General features: G+C 39.5%; 1 protein-coding gene across 2 annotated transcripts in view; it reads right to left on the minus strand.

Moving 5' to 3' along the window:
- LOC144031450 (formin-like) overlaps positions 1-21,606 on the minus strand; it is a 53,753-nt gene that overhangs the window by 22,148 nt on the left and 9,999 nt on the right. Inside the window, exons 1-8 of one of the 2 annotated variants that reach the window (XM_077538619.1) lie at positions 17,830-20,092; positions 17,595-17,715; positions 17,023-17,084; positions 15,011-15,684; positions 10,443-10,584; positions 4,585-4,672; positions 391-452; positions 141-229 (exon numbers count right to left, since the gene is read on the minus strand). In XM_077538619.1, coding sequence (XP_077394745.1) covers positions 141-229; positions 391-452; positions 4,585-4,672; positions 10,443-10,584; positions 15,011-15,684; positions 17,023-17,084; positions 17,595-17,715; positions 17,830-19,401 — 2,810 coding nt within the window. In that variant the 5' untranslated portion in view covers positions 19,402-20,092. Of the gene's footprint in view, positions 1-140; positions 230-390; positions 453-4,584; positions 4,673-10,442; positions 10,585-15,010; positions 15,685-17,022; positions 17,085-17,594; positions 17,716-17,829; positions 20,093-21,606 lie in introns of those variants that run through there. The other variant, XM_077538618.1, reaches the window with a different exon arrangement.

Raw genomic sequence — 21,606 nt, forward strand, 5'->3', positions numbered from 1 at the left:
ATATTTCACTAAATCTGGTTTGAACTCAAGACAACACAACATTCTCACACAACACCTCAGCATTTGTGAAGGATGTGTTATCTTTTTCTTTAGCTTTTTTTCAGATGCATTGCAGATGCATTTGTAAGGCGCCATCTTACTGTTCAGGTTTGTCCAGCAGTTTGACTTCATCCTCTTTGGAAGTCTGATAATGTTTCTTGATCCTGTCCAGCTCCTCCGTAGTAGCCCTCTGTGAAAAAACACACCCTCTTACAGTAGGTCGACAAACGCAGAAACATCTATAAGTTAATAAATCTTGCAAAACCTTATTGGCAGCAATACAAACAGATATGCTGTAAAAGTTAAACGATGACATCACCTCTTTTAAAAAACTTTGATAGATGTACTTACATTTTCATATAAAGCCTCAATGGTTTCCAAATCCACCACCGAGTTATCCACAGTAAGAACAGCTGAAACAGTAAACGCAGTATTAATTATAAACAGTCAGTCTAATAAATAAGAGAATGAGAGATCTTGGCCGAAGCGTTCTGCCTTTTAAGTTTTGCCAGTGCATCGACGAGAGCTTGTTTTGGAAACTTCAAATTAAATGTTTATTTGTAGAAAACTATGTAGTGATATATGACATCCAGTCAATTTGAATTAATAAAAGATCAATGATTAAAACACTCCAATTTGAGTGATGTTAGGCCGACGCAACAATAGCCAAAACATCTTTTCATCACAATATATGAGAACGATCAACTGCATTGTCCTATAACAAGTTTCGCTTCATCTTCATCACATGTTTCACATAAATATAGACGACAGCTATGAAAGGGAAAGTAACTCCTGCTCGATGTCTGAGAGGTGTCACAGCTTTATGGCTCAGTGTGGGAGGAGGCTCACGTCACGGGGATGGCTCCATCCCCGCTGGATCATCTGACACATCCCTGGCTGCTGGTGTGAGCCAACCACACTTGCTTCCAAGTCAAACTCCAAAATCAATCAATCACCAATTCAACATTTCACAACAAACAACTGGCAGTATTTTGGCACTGGAGCTAATCTGCAACTTGAATGCATGTCAGTTGGTGGATGTGGTATGATGTTGGATGATATATAGCAATACAGAATTCAGAAGTGCATTGCAATGTATGGCAAAATATAAATGCAGTGCTTTGATAATATGTGCAATACTATTAATGAAAATATTTTTTCCAAATTATCTATCTATCTATCTATCTATCTAAATACATTTACATCTATCCATCCATCTTTCCATCCAACTTTCCAGGCTTCTAGCAATCTAGCTATCATCCATCCATCCATCCATCCATCCACCAATCCATCCATCCATCCATCCATCCATCCATCCATCCATCCATCCATCCATCCATCATCCAACTTTCCAAGCTTCCATCCATCCATCCATCCATCCATCCATCCATCCATCCATCCATCCATCCATCCATCCATCCATCCATCCATCCATCATCCAACTTTCCAAGCTTCCATCCATCCATCCATCCATCCACCAATCCATCCATCCATCCATCCATCCATCCATCCATCCATCCATCATCCAACTTTCCAAGCTTCCATCCATCCATCCATCCATCCATCCATCCATCCATCCATCCATCCATCCATCCATCCATTTTTCAAAATATATTTTCATCTATTCATCCATCTTTCCATCCAACTTTCTAGCCTTCCATCCATCCATCCATCCATCCATCCATCCTACAACTTTCCAAGCTTCCATCCATGCATCCATCCATGCATCCATCCATGCATCCATCCATCCATCCATCCATCCATCCATCCATCCATTTTTCAAAATATATTTTCATCTATTCATCCATCTTTCCATCCAACTTTCTAGCCTTCCATCCATCCATCCATCCATCCATCCATCCATCCATCCATCCATCCCATTAATCATAAATGCCGGGCTAGCAACAAGTAGCCAGAGCTGCGTGACGTGACGCTACCAGGAAAAAGAATCACAGCAAATCTGTTGATCTACTCTATTTAATTCCGTTGTTATTAAAAAAAAAAAAGAATCATGTCTTATTTCTGCTGTCAACAGCGCCATTGGAAGAGAAACAGGAATTTCATTTTTTTGTGTTCATATTAAAAACACCCCAGGCTTGAACACAGACTGGAAAATGTTGGTCCAAATGCTTCTCCATTAACACTACACAGACCTCCTCTTTTCAATCACCAGCTAACAAGGTAATACGCAGCATTCTGGTTCCCAGCTGCAGCGAAGCTGTCAATGTGGTCCCCATGTCTGGTTGAGAGAGAGCGCTGGAGGTCCATTTCCTACATCTTATTAGAGTGGATTATTCAGTCCCTCAGCCATGCAGCCGTCAATCACACACCAAAGGGGGGCCTGCTCCAGTGTGCACGGCAACACTCTGATCCGAGGGGAGCCGGATCTCTCTCCACGGCGATAGATCAAAGCTTGCCTGCCTACCGACTCACACCCTCTCCTTCCACTTTTCACTCATCGGCTTAGGTGAGGAGGAGTGTGTGTGTATGCGTGTGTGCGTGTACGTAGGGGGGCTGAGGTGTTGCGTTCCCTCCTATTGCTCTTGAACCGTGGTGGCCCTTGAGGTCCCCCAGTCACTCTGATGGGTGCCCCTGCTGCATCATTGTTTATGTTAATTACTATAACATATATGCTAATTCTTGCTCGCGTTTCTGACATTTCACATTATATGTTAGCAGTAACTTTGTTAGACGAAACTGTGTGGTTTGTGTGAACATTTCTGTGTTTAAATAGAACGGTTTTTAAATCGCTTAAGTTTTACGTGTCGGTTTTACAGTGAACTTTAATTGGGAGTGACACATAAACTGCTTGAGTGAAGTGCACGTTGCCTCTTATTTTGAGAACTGACGAAAAGGAATGCTTCAAATTGTCAAATACATTTTTAGTTGTTTGCGGAGCAGTTTTGCAAATCAATATCTTCATTTTTTAAGAGCAACTTTCAAACTTTAGGGACCTTTTTTTCTTGCCGTATAATCCCATGGAACTGAAGCAAGGGTTTTATTAAATACAAATATGACAATGTAATGAATGAACAATTGGTTTTCTTTTTTTCTTTTCTTTTCTTTTCTTTTCTTTTCTTTTTTTTATAATAGAACTAACACTTTTTATTTCTTACATTCACATTGTTTACAGCAGCAAACTTCATTTCCTTGTCTAGGAGCAAAACTAAACTGAATTCATTTCCAGTTCCGGCTCGGTTCAGCGAGTATGAATTTTAATATAGAGTACACAACACTTACTAATTTTCCTGAAAGTTGGATACGCTGCGCTTAATGCAGTTCAAGCACTTAATAGTGGTTTTAAATGCACCAGTTTTGTCAATCTTAGGTTAGCTTATCATTTAGCATGGCTTCTCCGCCTTTTCTTGTCATCCCTTCGTCATAAAAGTAGCTTATTCACTGACAACCAGCCAATGGTTACTAACTTAGGAGCATGTTTAGGCACACGAGGAGCTAGCCAAAGCTGTTGCTAGCGAGACGTTTCTTTGTAAGTAGTAGTCTACAGAGCTTCCCTCAATCTCCGACTACCCGCGGTAAGCTTTTTAGGCCCGCCTCGGTGGTTTTTCTTCTACTTGTATTCGACAGTTGTGTCGGTGTTTGATTCCCAGTTTTGCTATTCAATGTGTTTAAATGAAGCGCAAAAATGCAAATATTGACCCTAAAACTGCGACGGGAAACCTCCAGCCTTGCCTCCCATTAAAAGACAACTAAAATAGGTTCAAGTAAGGTGTGAGGGCTACTTTCTAGCAAATAACAGTGACAAGGGAGTCAAGAATCGGGCGAAAGGGGTCCAAAGGAGCTTTCTTTGCTTGTGTTTTATGTGGTAGCTCAGTTTCTGCTAACTGTTGAAGGTGGTTTTGTTCATGCTTAGATCATTAGCGGGGTGTCAGTCCCATTAGGCTTGTGGAAACCGTCACTGGCTACAATAAACAGATCTGCTGGCCGCGTGCTCAGACTAGCAGGCGGCAAGCACTCTCCGCCACAATCCCAGGACGGGACAGGACCCATTCCCAGCCCATCTTACATTGTCCTGGACGCACTATTTTATGTGTTTACATGCACGCCTGCATTTTCCACAAACGAGCCACTAAGCACGCGGTCCAAGCGTGCAGTTTGTCAATTAGACGGCTTTCTGATTATAAACAGTGAAGAAGGGGTTTTAGTTAGACTGGGACATCGTCTGCTTTCATGCCAGTGGCGCTGTCTCGCATTTTGACAAATCGAGGCATTTTCTTTCCCATCATGGAAACTGGAAAAATCATCCACATTCCACTTGAAAGGGAAACAAATACTAAAACGGGTCTCTCGTTACAAAGTAGAAGCTGTCAAAAATGTAGGAAATTATTCTCCGCCGCGGAGCTCTCAGTTTATCACTAAAAATACTTCATCTGCATTTCATCAACAGCGCTTTCCAATTTATTGGTCAATGGAAACATTGTAAAGTCTGCTTATTGATTTAGAACATGGCAACATCTAAACGCGAGCTTGTTGCTGGAGGCATTAAAAATGATTGTAGACATGCTGATAGCAGGAAATGTTTTTCACCTTGCCGAATGTCTTTCATTTCCAGATGCAGGCTTGATATAAGGATGCCGACAGCTTGTGAACGCTTCCCATCCAGCAGCTTGATTATCTGGAGAGAAACCAAAATTCCTTGCTATTGTTAGACAGAACAGAGCACTGCTATGGAGCACATCTACTTGTGCAACATTGGTCTGGTTATATTTCTTTCAGATAACAGGATATTGACAGTTCAATTAGGAGGCTTTACACAATCAGTTTGGAAAAAAAAAGATAACCTATTTGATCAGAAGGTAGAGGAAAATATCTATTAAAAAAATGTTTATTTTTACTCTTCCATCGACACCCGCCATTCTGACTGGCCCCATGAATCGTAAAAAAACAAAAAAAACAACAACAAAAAACCCGCATAATTGAAGCGGATTGAAATGTATAAGGGCAAAAAAAAAACTTTTAAAAAATGCCGATAAGCATTAAATATAATATGCAATATCTTATTTTGAGGAGCCAATTTGCAATTTCATTGATCGATCGGGCTAATTAAGACATATCGGCTTATAACAGATTTTGCATAAAATGCAAAATACCGGTGAGAAGAACCAATACCAGGTATCGGGCCAAAACCCGGGCTTTTTTCAAGTTATTGTGGTCATTCTACGATCAGGAACTAGAAATTAGAATAACAGAAAATTGCCATTGATTTCATTCAATTTTAAGGAAAATTATTAGTCTATAGAATATTTTTAGAATAAATTATTCTATTAATTAATCAAATACATTTTCATTTTGCATAAAGTGTACCACAAAACCAGACTTTCCCCTGATTATTGTTCATTAACTATTTTGTTTCAAATGTGGTATTGTTTGTATTAAAAATAACTAAACTATTAAATTGAGTCAGAAAATAAAGTGGTATTGGACATCCCAAATATAAAGCAAAACAATGTTTCAAAGTGCAACCAATGACTAAAAAGTCTGTGGTGGGTGACTGTAGTAAAAAAAAAAATCTTCACCACTTGATAGATGATGAGTAAGACAGAGAGCATAACTTGCTCCAAATGTCTGGGAATCATCGGCATTGACCCAACAAAATGACAATTGCTACGACATATCACTGTGACTCAACCAGCTGGGAAATCCAGTGCACGCACAAGCACATGCATACCTGCATCGAAAGACGACAAAATGACATCAGCTCGAAACGGGTAAAGCACTTTCACTAGAGGCCGCGCCAGATATCATCAAAATAAATAAATATCAAGCCGCAGTGAAAGTACAAAGGCATCAGTGGCACCATAAAAGGACAGTCTCGAAGAGCAAGGCAACAAGAAGCGTTATTATTTTTTAGAACAAACTATAAATTCACAGGATTTTTAATTGTGCCTACACATGGTCACAATTACTTATGAGTGAATTAGCCGTAAAAAGCCAAAGAAAGTTTTGGCAAGGTAAGGCCATGCTCTAAAAGTTAATGTGTCAGGCTTCTTCATTAGGTATTATGGTGTTGTCGGCTACCGGGCCGTCCAGTGGGAGCTGGCGTGCAGAAGCCTTAGAAGTGGGTATTGCATTACAGGGCGTTAGTGGGTGCCATGCTGCTTCCAGCTCTATTACCTGGATCACTGGGGAACTCCCACTCTGGGGACACGGGACGGCTGAGTATCAGGCTTTCCTCGACACCTCTAATTAACCACTTTGGACCGGCCACACTTCAAGCGGCCCACGAGTTGTTCCCTCTCACTGTGGCTGCAGAAACTTGCCAATTAGCCCAAACAGTTAAGTTAATGAGAAAAGACAAGTGATGCTGGATGTTTGGTCTCATTCATAGATGTTTGGCTATAAGAGTCCCGATGCTGATGCTGAGACAGGTAGACATCAATAACAAATGGCTCCCTCCTGTGGAACAAAGTGGAACTGTTTACCCTGAAGGGAAGGGGGCAGGGGTCTGGTGGCACGCTGCAGAAAAGCCAAATGAATTGGAGAAGGCAAAAGAGCTATTAAAATGAAACAAGACCCTCGCAAAGGATTTTGTCACCATGTGAAATCAATAAGCAAGCTGCTTGAAATGTGCTTCTGATATTTTTTTTTACCTCCTTTTTGTGAGATCCTAAATGAGCATAACAAAATAATTACAACCTGATTTGATGTTTTTTTTTGTTTTCTTTTTTAAAATATGATATGCACATGCAGAGATTACAAAAAAAGACAAAACTAAATCTGGTTTGAAAGTACAGCTCCTGCACTGCAAAAATTAGAAAAAAAAAAGAAAGAAAAAAAAATAAGATAAAATTACAATTTATTTCAAATTGGACTTTCCATGTTCTTCTCTTTATAAATGTGGATACATTTTATGGTACAAGAATGCCAAATGAAGACAAAATAAGAATCTTAAACAATAGAGTTCAAAACAAAAGACCTCAAGATGAGATTTTAGACATGGTCAAACCAGGTCTAACTAGTGGCGCAGGCAGACAGATTCAGCGGTGTGCGGACATGTATTGTTGAGTATTCCATTCATAAATATGATCACTGTGAGACAATCCCCAATCACACAAACACCCCTTACGCCCAATTATACCTGCTCAAAGTCTAGGAAAATACCAAAAGAACGAAAATTCCACTCATGGAAACAGTTGGACTGTGCTTTGCACTAGATTTGCGCTGGAATGAAAATAGGGCCCTTAGAACTGAAACAAATGATAAATAAGTTTATTCTTCTTCTCTGGTTGATTTTATCAGGTGAAACAGGCAATCCTTCCTTGGTTGAGGTAATTCTCAAGGAAGACAGTGAGAAGAAGAAGCAGGTGGCTGACATTACTGACAATGGGAAGAATCAAGCACTTACAATTTGCACGGCTGAGCAGCAACGCATGACGATTTGTCCGTTATCACCCGGGCAGCAATAACACGCGTCTCATCAATAACCACCTCGATCAACTCAACAAACGGCAGCCTCACACGCTGGTGTTCATCTGACACCCATTCTCAAATATGTGTTCAATAAACGCGCCATGACTGCGCATAACTCATTCCCACGAAGCACTTAAAAGCTGCTCTTTTGTGTAAGGAGAGCCGACATCCATAAACTTGATACAAGTTTGATTTATAAGGGTGAAGAAAACTGCCGTTTTGTTTGACTTTTTTTGTTGTTGTTTTTTTGACGAATTTGGCGAGCGCCGTCCTCTTTTGTCATCATTCAATCAAGACCTCACTGACGTGCAAACTGTTTGCTGTTTCCAAATCCTATAGGTGCACTGCCGGTGAAGTGAAGCCACATGTCTGCAATTACAGACAGTCCCGTCTGCTTTGATATGCTAATCAGCACACAGAAATCCAGAATAAACAACAGCTTTGATTTTTTTTTTTTTTTTTTCCCCCCCCTGTGGCACACATGATAAAGATTATCACTCATGGAGGCATCAGCTGCATGCCCCCAATGGCCAACTTGTGGTGTGTGGAATTGTTGAAGATCAGTGAAGTGGATGATATGCATAATGTACGAATACATTCCAGTCCCTCCCACTCGTCTCCTCGACTGTATTGAGGCCCTTGGGGATAATGTGTTCTGGCAACACTTTTGGAACAAGTGCATAAAATGCCCATAGACATGCTACCAATATGTACCAATATCAGCTGCATACCTTGAAATAAGGCCTGGTATCAGCCCAATAACTGATATCGGTACTCGTCCATATCCCTATGTAAAATCTTAATATAATAGTATGCTGTTTCTGTCATTTAAAACACTTTGGGAGCTTTTTTTTTTTTTTTTTTTTTTTTTTTTTTTTTTTTTTTTTTTTTTTTTTCTAAAAATCTAACATCTTGACAGCTTTTTCAGCACAGAAACTGAGGCGCAACGTTTAAGGCCAGCACCATTAAATGTGAAATACGAGTCATCAAAGCTCAAGTTGGAAGATGAGAAAAAATATGAAGTTGAAAATGAGCATCATGGGTCCTCTTAAAGTGAAGTGTTATTTTTCACAGAAAGCTTTTCGATTAATACGCCAGCAAAGTTTCCATGAGTCGGGTCCGACTTCTTCCAAGCCGATGTCAGCCCCGGCGGGAGACAGTTGGAAGCGTTTGTGTCTGCTTGCGGCTGCCTTTGTTGGATCAAATGCTTTTGCCACTTTAAGAGTGACCAGACTGAATGGGGCGATTCGAGGATGCGGACGCACACACATATACGCACGGCCGCACACACACTGTGGCCCTGTGGACCCATGTGGAGCCTTGACAAATTGATCAGAATGAAGAATGTGTATAGATTTCGAGGGGACAGTCTGCTCGGACGCCACAGTCAGGACCACGAGGCGGCCGACGTGCTGACAGGGCAATGGCTGCAGCAGATGTTCACAAGTGCAACATTTGACAAGATGTTGAACGCATTATGTGGTTAGTTGAAGGGGAAATACGGTGGAAGCTCTTAAGTTGAGTACGGTGCAATTTAAAATTCCATCAAATATTTGTGGAAATATATCTTTAATTGCACTGAAAAGAACAGTGGTGCTTTACTTACCTACCCAATCATCCCACCAATCCATCTTTCAAAAAAATCAATTGCCAGCACATCTCACAAGAGCTCGGTTACGTCAAAAATTCAAGTTAAAAATTATGTTTACAATATCTACTTGATAACACCATTAGTGCAGCTTAAATTCATCCATTTTTATCCATCTCAGGGGGCGACCATTTTGACTACTTGCTGCTGACATGAGAATGACATCACAGGCTCAGCTTGCGAACGTCACATGACAAAACCTACAAAACAGCTGAGTCATGATTCATCGTCACCTGAGCCCTGAACAACTGTGATGTCATTTTCCGTCGACAGCTGGTGGCAAAATGGCCACTCCCTGACGTGGATAGCAACAAGTGGGCTTTGCTGTTTAATTCATATTCCACAAAGCGATATTAATCAGAATACTGTGTTCAGATTCGTGGAGGCACATAGGACACATTACAGTAAAGATTTTTTTTTGACTGGACTTTGTCTTTAATGCTGTGATTCTCGATGTGTGGTATACTAATAGTGCCTCTAGTGGCACGTGAAAGAATCACTGAATTAATTTGTTTTCTTTAATCCAGTGCAGTATATTTGCTATGTAGATTTAGAGAGAATCTTGCAAAACTGTTTTTAAACATTTATTTGGCTTTTTTTTTTTTTTTTTTAACTTACACTGTACATGTATTTGCGATAGATTATAAGTGAATCAGTGTTTAAGTACAGGATTTTGTTCCCTCTATTTAAGTACTATATTTAATGTTGACTGTGCATAATGATAGAAGCTAACAATTCATTAAGCAGACTTTTTAAAAATAAAAACACTACTACGCTACTGTATGTTGGTCATTGGCTGGAACTGCACCGGTGGAAAACATTTGACAACCACTGACATTGCCTGTACAGTTAATAAAGCTTTTTTTTATGATGGCGGTCTTTTGATCTGGATTTTTTTTCAGTTTCTATTATTATCTATGGGAAGTGCCTGGGAACAGATTGTATTCAGCCTCAGAGGTTATGCCATAAACATGGAGCAAGAGGCACATGTCATTTTCCAGTTTTCAAAATCTTGTCCCATAGCGAAAACGTAACATTATATTTCATAATCTTCCACAATGAATAAACAAAGAAGTGAACTCATAAACATTAATTATATATTTGCCCCCTGGAAGAGGGCCATTTTTTTTTTCAGTCTCACGTTGTGTTATTACTATCTTTCATTTATGACCAAAGGTGAGAGAGGACAAAGGCCTAGTTTAAGCAAAGCAAGATAAAACAAGCAAGCAAGCAAGCAAAACAAAAAAACAAACCAAAACACCTTGATGCTGCTGCACTGAGCAAGATGCGTCAATTCTCTGTGAATGAATGTATGAAGTAAATCTACCTTCTTTGTTTTGACTTTCTTCTCATACGTGTCTGATAGCGGTTTCTTCAGTGGCTGAGGCGTGGCCTTGGAGAAAAGATCTTCAAACTCTTTCGGATCAATGATGTCTGGCTCCTCCAGAGAGCCCCACAAAGTGTTGTTGCTGAAAAACAAAACAAAGCCCAGAACATTTGCATCAATTAGTTGAAGGCTCAGATTCAACTTCCTATGCAGGAATTGTATGTTGTATTTGGGGGAAGAGTAAATTACAGATGTTTACTGAACATATCCACTTTTCACTATTTTCATTTTCACTGCCAGAACAAAAACACGGATGGAAACATTTGAAACTGTTCTCTGCCCTTTCAAAAGCGCTGCTTATGCCCTAGGTAATAAATACAACCAAACATTGATGCAAGCTTGCTTGTGTCCAGATGGAACATTTCCAACAAATGAACTTGAATGTATTCAGAAGTTGCTGAGTAACATGGATAATAAAAACAAACAGATGTAGAAACAAGAACATGCGCTGTTTAAAGTCAAGAGGATGTTTAACTCTCTGCTATTACCAACGCATCACTCGTCTGCGAGCCCTCCTAAATTATGGTAATCAAAGCGAGACACAATACTTGTGGGTCCAAAAATGCCTTAAAAGACTGCATTGTAGTTAGGTCTTATCTATCAGCCTGTGTAAATGGTCCAGCAGGTTAAAGTTTAACAAAACATAAAACAAGACGTTTGATTTTTTTTTGTTTTTCTTTAGTAGATTATATGGAATGCTCTCCAAGACCACCTCAGAGCTCCATAGACGGTATAGAACAGGGGTGTCAAACTCATATTAGCTCAAGGGCCACATGGAGGAAAATATATTACCAAGTGGGCCGGAGCGGTAAAATCATGGTATATAAGTATAAATATGTAAACAAATATATATATATATATATATATATATATATAAACAATTGGCATCAATTATAAGCAGATTTTTGCTATTTGTGGGCCAGCCCTACATTACGGGGCTGAACTGTAATTATATTGTTCCAAAAAATTGTTCCTGACTACCAGCAATTCATATTTGTCCTTTGTAGTGGACGTTTTTAAATATGAATATCTCCCAGTGCATACGATTGAATTAACCTCCTTTTGTGCTCTATAGAGGACATTCAGAGCTTTCCAATGATACCAAATGTGCAGGGGTGGGACTTTGCTACCTTTGGTTGCATCATAAAAGAAAATGGCTTCCCTCAGTGCAAGCACTTTTTAGGGAAGAGGAAAAGCAAGTGTATAACACTTTTTATTGAACAAATTTAGGCTTTAAATGTTGTTAGCATGTTTTCTATAAAACTCTTAAGAACACATTAAAGTATTGTTTGAATCATTTTAACTGTATTTGAGCCTAGCATTTAAGTTTTTAAAAAAATGTCCTCTGTAGTGGACACATCATAGCTTAAAAATAAAAACTTGTTTTTCAAGAATTTCTTTTGCAGCATTCCAGTTACTTCACATAGATTGGGGAATATCAAAATAAACATGATTGGACAATTTTTTTTTTTGTTATATGTGTTTATGTTACCAGTAATTGAATTTGTGTCATATTTAACATGTTTATTGGTCTGACTACTATTTTTTTAACTTTGCAAAATCATCGTGCGGGCTGGATTAAAACCCTTGGCGGGCCGTGTTTGACACCCCTGGTATAGAAGCTTTTTTTTTTTTTTTAAAAATGACTCAAAACCATCCTCCTACAAAGATGGTCGTCTAACATACAGTGAAGCAGAAAACTTAGTTTGTCTTAATGACAAGGATCGTAATGGCCATATTAGGGTACCAACTTTGAACAAACGTGTGGAAGAAATCATACACAATCGCCTACTCATGTTGGACACGAGCTTGGTCACAACAATGCTGTGGGATGGCATTCCCCTCCTCAACCAGAAAAAGTTGCTCGTCGTCAGCAAAAGTGGTTCACGATAACACAAACAAGACACCCAAGCTGATCCAGTAAGTGTTAATTTGGGTTGAGGTCATGATTGTTGGCATTTTATTCTCGATTCCAAAATGCTGGAAGTAGTCTAAACACTATTCTGCGGGGGCGAATGTTGCCGTCTTGGAGGATTGACTTCCAGACTGTGGTGATATGAGATTGCCACTGGTTGCTGACTCGCATCTCAAAATCTCTCAGCATTTAGACTGCCCTCAGTGAAGTATACCTCATTTTTCCAGTAAATTAAAAAAATAATTAAAAAAATCAAAAGCATTTAACACCTTGCTAATCCCACACAATTCCGATACTTCTAGTATGGGACGAGTGGCATAGCTCAGGTGGTAGAGTGGCAGTCTCTCAAAATGAAGGTCGTGAGTTTGTTCTTCAACCCATGTGTATTAACTTTTTTTTTTTTTTTTTTTTTTTAATAAATTACTAAAATTTAGTCGAAATCCCTCCTTGGAAAATTTACTCTTTAATAGTTTTTTTTCATGGGATAAGCCTTTTTTTTTTTTTTTTTAACAGAATAGAAAATTCTCTTGTAAACACTAAAAATACTTTGACTAAAATTTATTATGAATATTTTACTCTCTTCCAAAGTCTAAATTTTACTCTGTTTGGACTAATAAAATTTACTCTACAGAATTTACTGTGTACTCAAGAGTTGAGTACTCACACTGGTATTGGTCTGAATAAAAGTGTTATTGAACATTCCTTTTTCTAGCAAATGTGTTAAATATTCTGACTCGCAACTGCTTCGGTAACAAGATGAAGCACACCACCTATTTCACGCCACTTATTTCATCCTAACACTTAACTTTCTTGTGTCAATTATCATTTTTTGAAAAATAATAGTGTTAATGCATGTAACGAGCATAAAGTAAAAAATAGCCACGTGGCAAACCAAAGTGCAACTGAATCCTATAAAGTCCTTAAATTTCAAAGACAACTCCAATACTGAGTAGTCTGAAATAAAGTGTGGTTCTCCTATGTTCAGTTGTTTGTCATGTAAGCTGCCAGTTAAGATCTGCGTTTTCGTTCACATTTGGGGACCAGGCCACATTTCAAACGCCACGCTCTTCAGAACATCACACCATTAACAAAGATCACACCGCTGATCCAGTTATAGTTAAACCCATTTAATACCCCTTAACTTAACTGGACCCTTTAGGGCTAAATTTATAGCTGCTGCTGTGGTGCCTGGTCCAGCGAGAATGCACGGACCAAAACTCAGCTTCCCCCAACTAATCCAGCCATGGAAATACAAGGTCATAAAGTTGAACGCCTGGCACTCATGAGGCAGCGACCACAACCACAGTAAATGGGCTGGATAATCCACTTACAAATACAGTCTGCGGAGTGCAAGGAATGGTGCTGCTGATATGAGGCCAACAACTCGTAGTGCTGGACACAACTCCCTTGACCAAGTTAAATATAAATTAATTCAACTAATTGGAATTTAAAGTCGTGTGATCTTTCATGGCGTCATTAGTACAAATAAAGTTAAATAACAAAACAAAGCGCTGGATTATCATGACTCAGTGAAAAAAATTAATTCATGCTGCGGTTAAAAGGAAAGTTAAGTAAAAAAAAAAAAATGTTGTTTACAATAAAATGTTCTATGTGTCCCGACTAATGAAAAAACATGACATTCTGATTGGTATTGCGTTTGTGGAAGATGAACCAAGCAGCAAAATCCACCCTTCCTTATCCATCTCAGGGGTCGGCCATTTTGTGACTTGCTGTTGATTGATACTCTTGTTTTCTGAATTTAGTCATGTGACATTCCAAAGCTGAGCCGTGGTTGGATTTTTATTTTTTATTTTTTATAAAAACGGGTGGATTTTGCTATTTAATTCATATTCTACAAATGCTACGGTTCAGATAATGGATGGAGGGAACATTACCGGTAATCAGAATACCGTGTTACTAGACTAGTAGAGGCGCATAGAACATATTACTAGGGTTGTCAGGCGATTAAAATTTTTAATTGTAATTACCAGTAATCACATTACTGCAATAGTTAACTCACAATTAATCAAAAATTTTAGATCTGTTCTAAATGTACAATAAAATGTACTTTTTTTTTCAGTTTTCATACTCTTGTAAACATAAAAGTGGAAAAAAATTAATATGACTGCATCATCGTCATTGATACGGTAATTTCATAATAATTCATAAAATTGAGTTAAAATTAAAAAAAAAAGATGTCCTGTACTGTATAAAACAAGTGTGATATTGATTTGTGTTGAGGTCATTTTTCTGCCACTAGATGGCAGTGCATTTTTCTGTTCATATTCAGACCTATCTAATATTTAACATTTTTTTAAATTGTAAAATAGAAATTGACCCCAGTCTCCACAAATATATGCATTATTATTAAATTTATTACTGGTAAATTTTCACGTGGACGTGTCTGCTGCGTTGCGACTGGAATTCCCCTAGTACAGGCTTTTTTTAGGGGCGGTTATTAATCGCGTGTTAAAAAAAATTACTGGCGTTAAAGATTTAAATTAACACAGTAATTTTGACACTCCTAGATATGACTGCAAAGAAAACTTTTGATTTGACTCCACCTCTAAAGACATTAATAGGTTACACATACTTATCGTCATATATTTGAATCCTGGTCCAATACAGAGGCTTCATGGGGCAGGCGGGTTCAATCGCGGGCTTCCGAGGGGGCTTTTCAAACAGCTTACTGAAACTGAACCCCCCCATGAGTGGAGGTGGTGGGGGGTTGCCGCCTGGAGGAGGGGGAGGAGGTGGAGGGCCAGCTCCAGGTAGACCAGGAGGGAGAGGAGGTGGGGGTGGTGGAGGGCCACCCCCGGTGGGTAAAGGTGGCGGCGGCGGCGGCGGCGGCGGGGCTCCCATATTGCCTGGCAGCGGAGGTGGAGGGGGTGGCGGTGGTCCTGAGGGGCCTGGCAGGGGTGGCGGAGGTGGAGCTGGTCCAGCAGACCCTGAAGCTGTTTTAAGCCCCAGATTGAGTCCGATGGAGTCCAAGTTCAGTCTTTTGGGCACGTTCTGGTTGGCTGCTTGAACGGCAACGCCCGCCTCACCCTCTGGGCTCTTGATGAACGTCTCCCTGTCCGTCTGGATCCCAACAGTTCGGCAGGTTTTGGTCGTCGGGTCATCCGCAGTCGACACGGCCACGTCTCGGGTCTCGCGCTCCACGTTGTAGGCCTTGTCTTTTTGCATCTGGGCAATGATGCCTTCAAGGTTTGATATTGAAACAGCATGCTCGCCTCGAATTTGGAAGATCTGAAGCTCAAAATCTGACTGTGAAAGCACAATAATTGATATAGTCATGTGTGAAATGAATCATTATTTTGATCTTTTGTCTGCATCATCTAGTGATAAATGACTTGCTCAGAGAAAATATAGCAACCTACTTTTCGGTTAACGGTTCAAACAATAAAAAAAAAAAGAAAAAAAAAGAAAAAAAAGAAACAACCAAAGAAAAGTATTGATTGGGAACAAGAAGGAAATTGTTGGGCAATGAACCTTACACATGTTCCTTATTAGCTTGTTTCGCTTGGAAACAGCATGAGGCACGTTCCCACCCTTTGTTGTGGGCCGACTGTGGTACATGTTTCTCAGTCTCTGCATCAGTCCATTAAGGAGGTTAAATTAAAGGCTTAAAACAGTCAGACTGAGAAAACCTTCCTGAGGACAAATTTTGAACAAGAACATTGCCAATTAATCAAGTCATAACTGGAGCAACATAATTAGATGGCAATAATATTACAAAATTTTGGTTAGTCTGTAATTGACAGCTCATTCTTCACGAGTATTTTTATTTAGTTTTAAATAAAATCCTTCATTTTGATTAGTGTATTTCACGTACAAAAATATATTTCAATCGTTCAAAAAATAAAATAAAAGGTGCAAAAACTGTAACTGTATGAAGTAAGAAGAACAACAACAGTTCCTACAATTGTTACAGCTGTCTCTTCTTATCATTTACATGTAAATAAACCTGCATTTAAAAAATGATCACATTTTTAAAATGATTTTGTGGTGGGATTTCAATTCTTTAACGCTATTTCTCTTCTTTCTGCTCTCTTTTTCAATACACCTCCACTACTTCTATTATGAATCCGGTTTTAAATTACATTTCAAATGTGCATTTCTTATATAGCATCTGCTGTTGACTTAAATCTATGAAGTTTTTATTAAATGAAATATGTTTCAAAGATCACATCTGCTTGCTGTTCTGGGGGATTTTTACTTTGCACGAGTTTGAATTTGTGAGAATGTGATGAGTTTGCACCAGTTCCGGCCCGTTTTATTTACAGTGGACTCCTGCATACTGTGGATTTGAATATTTGTGAATTTAAAACAACCCCCCAAAACCCAATATTTTAATAAATAGTTTTTTGTTTTTGTTTTTATTTTTTGTGGTATGGGAAATCATAACCTGACAGTAGCAAGGTGACCACCACAGTGGGTGGGTACCAGCACTCTGCAGCTGTGCTTGAACATTTCATGATTACTTGGCGCCATCCTGTGTCCATAATTGTTAACTGCAGGTGAGTATATTTCCAATGATTCGCCCACTCCTTATAGTATATTTACAAAGCGTTGACAGTGTTTTGCCACAGTGACAAAGCTTACATGCAATCGCTCCAAGTCTTCCTTGCATTCCCTCTTTAGCTGCAGGAGGGCAGCTTGGTGCTCTGAAAGCAAGCACAGCACAATTCACCTGGACTACGTTTTGATGACACAACAAATACATTCATGATCACTTTTAGCGTGTTTGCATGGTTACAGGATGACTAACTGAGCACGAAGAAAGTTGAATTTCTGGCTCTACAAGAGTTGCAGCTGTTTGATAAAACAAGTGATAACATTCAAAAGGGTTGGGTCATTGTTCATGGAAGGACCAGTTCTGCAACTTAAACAACCAGTTGCAGGTGACAGTGTGGTGCTCCAAATAAAACATTTTGTCAAGTCAAGTTTTCTTTTGAAATGTATATGAGCTACATAGAAAGCTTTGCAATGAGTTTAAGGTTACCCACTACTGTATATGTGACAATAATTTAGTCCAACCTGTGTCATATGGTCTGATATAATAGTCATAGAGACACCAATCTCATGAAATTGTGTAAATGATCATGTTATCAAATGCAGTAGTGGAGATTCACTCAGCTCACAGGTAAGTATTGGCAACCGTGTTTAGTTCTTACCTGCCTCCGTGTACTTGAGCCCGACCTTTTCTTCCTCATCTTTGGATTTGGGCGGTGGCCAGATAGCCTGCAGACGACCCGGAGTCCGGTCCTCACTGTCCGCAGGTGACGTGGCCTCCGTCTGTGATGACACAACAAATACAATGTTGTTAACATATTCCTGGAAACATTTGATGTAGTTTTTTGTTTTGTTTTTTTTAATAGTCAACAATATATGTGATATGTAATGACATACGTTAGCTTCCGTGGGAACTTTCAGTTCCCTGCTGGGAATTTTGGAGCTTCTCTCGAAAATCGATCGTAGACTTTCTTTGTCATTCTTGATCTTCTTTCTCACCGCTTCCAGATCCACAGGTTCACTTTTTTCCTTTTTGACAGATTTAGGGCCAAAAATACTCCGAAAAGCATCATACGCCATGTCAGAGGTTTTCCTGATTTCTGGTTGTGGGGGGTTCTCTCCTGCCATTTCATCTCCAGTCTCAGATTCCTTACTTTTGTTAGCCCCCAGATCAATTTCCTGTCCTTCAGTTTTGGCCTCATTGTGCTTATCAAGGTTTCTGAGACTTTCTGAGAGAGGTTTAGGTTCGAGATGTTTTTTGGTTGGAGTGGATGTCTTCTGCTCAGGTAGGAGCTTGGTTTTGTTCACCGTTTTCTTTAGACTAAGCAATGCCAGGTCAGCATCTTTCTCACTCTGCTTGATCTCTGACACAGTTTCTCTCTCGTCCCCTACTGCTCCTTTCTTCAGCACCCGCAGACCACTAAACAGAGCTGGCATCTGAAAAGAATTTGGCGAAGAGAGTGATGTGTCTTTGGACTGAGGTGAGATGGACGAAGACACATCTGGAGTCTTTGAAGAAATTGAATGCTGGGGTGAGAGTTTGGCACTTGGTTGGAGCAGACCAGACGATATTGGCTTCTTTTCCACACTGTCTGATTGCTCCTCAAGACTTGGAGAGGGAATCACTTGTCTAGGGAGTGGATCTTTGTAGTTTTGCCCACATGTTTCAGTTTTCTGTAACATTGGGGATACCTCTGTACTTCGACTTAGATTAACGGAGGGAACGGGCAGAGAACAATCGATTTCTTCATAGTTGTCACTCTCTTTCGTCCGTTCGCTTTGATCGTCTTCTGTGCTTGATGCTTCAACCCTGTTAAGTATAGTAGATGTGTTCTCTCTGGAACCTGGGAAGATTGGGTCAGTCCAAAAGTCGTTGCTTCGGCTGGACCTGTCCGCAGATAAAAATGACTCTGAAGGTGAGATCTTGAACCCGTGTGTTCGAAACTGTGGAACATGGATCCCCTCCTTATTGGCATCTCCCTGTACATCTCCATCATTATGGTGCATTAAATCCTCGTCCTCGGGCAGGGTGGGCTTCCTGACAATAATAAGCTTCTTTGACAGGCTACTGCTTTTAGGCGCCGACACCGCCTCTTCATTTTCAGAGTCACTATAAGTTTCCACTCTGGTTACCCGAACTGTATCTTGGTCCACCGAGTGTGACAACTCTTCTTTAACAGGACTACCAGACTCCTTGAGAGTTTCCCATTTGTCAACATCTTGTTCTCTGTAACAAGAAGCAGTTACATCCCCCAGAGACAGATCCACACTCTCTCTTGGCCCATTTTCTCTTTGAAGAGTTTGACATTCTTCAACATCTGACAGGTCCTTAAAAGACGTCAGCACAGCGGGCTGCACGTCTGATGATGACCTCTCCCTAGTGAGAAGATTGTTAAAGACATTCAACAAGGTAGTAGTGGACTTTGTTCCTTGTGTATCAGAGAGATTACTTGAATTGTCCATTCTCATTCAAACGTCACGCTGGCATAAGGTGAAACAAAAAAAACAAAATATGCGGCGGCTTTGGCAACGTGTCCGAGTTGTGAGTCCTAAAGCTGTTCCTATTCCACCTGAAACATTGGAAAGAAACAAAAAGGTCTTTGTATGGACAAATCTCCTCTTACCGTCTCCAAGAGGGCACCAATAACAACGCTACTGTATGCGTGACACAGAAACAGCTTCAATATAAACGGCATTCATTGTGTCAAATAAGACTATTACTAGTTGTGTGTAGTAGAAAAAGTTCTATGAGAAGTTTCCGGTGTCAAGTCTGTTCAATATTTGGATCTATATCCTGTTGTAATCTTGATGGGAGAGCAGAGAAGAGTTCAACTTTCACAAAGCAATTCCTACTATTCCCACAAGGTGAGCTGCATTTTCCATGTTGATGATGTGGATTATCCTTCTCTTAGTGCTGCCAAGTGGTCCATGACTGAGCTTTTCCTTTTGGTTAACGTCTGTCTTCTTTAGTACTCTATAGCGAGAAGGAAAAGTCCACGCGACTGTTGTATGAGAAAGCAAAAAAAAAACCTTTCAGTTTGCGGGAAAAAAAAAACAAAAGTGTCTCACTGGTCTACCCAGTCTGTGGACGCCTTCCTCGAGGTCCCTCCCTTTCTGGGAGGGAACCTGTAGTACCAGCCACAGGTGTCTGATTACCTCACGTTCAGAAAATGGCAGCGTGGCAAAGTTGTAAACATAGAAGGGTGGTGTGTGGTTAGCTGGAGAAGCAAACAAGTCCAGTTATTGACTACTGAATGGAGAGCCTGTGAGGTTTCACTTGTGTGGATGTAGACAGTGACAGCTAGCATGCTAACACTGTTACAGTGACAGAGATAGCTAGCATGCTAACACTGATAAACGTGGTGTGATAAAGCACAGTTACAGAGTACTAAGTATAATTAAAGTACGAGTCATTCTGAGCTATATAATTAGTTGTACCAGCATTTTAAAACACATTATTTTCATCTTATTTATGATTTTCTGACCTGCTCCAAATTGTGCTGGTTGTTTTCCTAGTTTCAGGGAGAACTTGCGTTCCTCTTGTTGCTCTAAGCAACAAAAGGTCATTGCCTTTCGAATGCCTTGCACAAGCTTGATTGAGCACCTAATCTGTTCCCATGAAAGAATGTGCCCTTTCGCACTAATGTTGCTGTATCAAAACATTTTTTTTTCTTTTTTCCCCTCACAAATTTAAGATGCATAACGCTATCACTGTTTTCCACACCATTGCCATTTTCACATTTTCATCATATACAAATCAAATTGAAGTAGAAGTGTATACTTCAAGTATAATAAGACTAATAATTTGTATTATTTATAGGTGCCTTTCAGGACATTCATATGAAAAAAAAGCCACACGTAATGTGGGCTTCTGATGGATTTTGTTATGTAATCACAGTGGTATTCTATACCCACACACACGCACACTAAATCCCCTTAGAGGCTTGCTCTAACAGCAGTGCCTGAAAAGAGTTGTAGTAATAGTATTTACATTTCATGGACTGGTACCCTGGTTCCCTGAGATCAGCTGCTGACAGTAATTACTTTTGCAATCACTAAATTACATAACACTTAAGGCTACATTTTGATTGCGTACTTTGTTGGTCCAGGTGCCACAACAAAATGGGAGCAGAGACAATACATATAGATAGCGCTTACAATGATGAAATAGGAGAGGCTTCATAGCGAAAGTTGTTTTCTAATCATTAAGTTGGGTAGAAGCGGACATTGTCATATAATGCTTTTTTGAATTGTTACACGTTTCAATCTTATGTTGGGTTGAAGGAGACTGTCCCAACTTTTTCCTCTGAGGAATGCATACAGAAAAATAGAAGAATGGAGAAAGGGCCAGTTAGATTTTTTATTTTTATTTTAATTTATTAAAAGCACTAAAGCCAATCAATCAATCAATCAATCAATCAATCAATCAATCAATCAATCAATCACAATTTGTTGATATAGTGTTATTTTGAAAAACCTTTACATCAAGGCTTTTTGTTAAAGGTTAAAAGTTTTTATTTTATTGTATTTTTTTGTAATTGGAACTTGACACTAAGCAGAAAGTGGAGGAAATATTTTTTTTGTTTCTGAAACTGTCTTATCTATTTTCTTTACAGATATTCAAATACTATTTTAGCTGTAAATGTATTAGTATCATTGCATATCTAGAAAAGC

Source organism: Festucalex cinctus, chromosome 12, assembly GCF_051991245.1.
Source record: "Festucalex cinctus isolate MCC-2025b chromosome 12, RoL_Fcin_1.0, whole genome shotgun sequence".
NCBI classification, from domain to species: domain Eukaryota; kingdom Metazoa; phylum Chordata; class Actinopteri; order Syngnathiformes; family Syngnathidae; genus Festucalex; species Festucalex cinctus.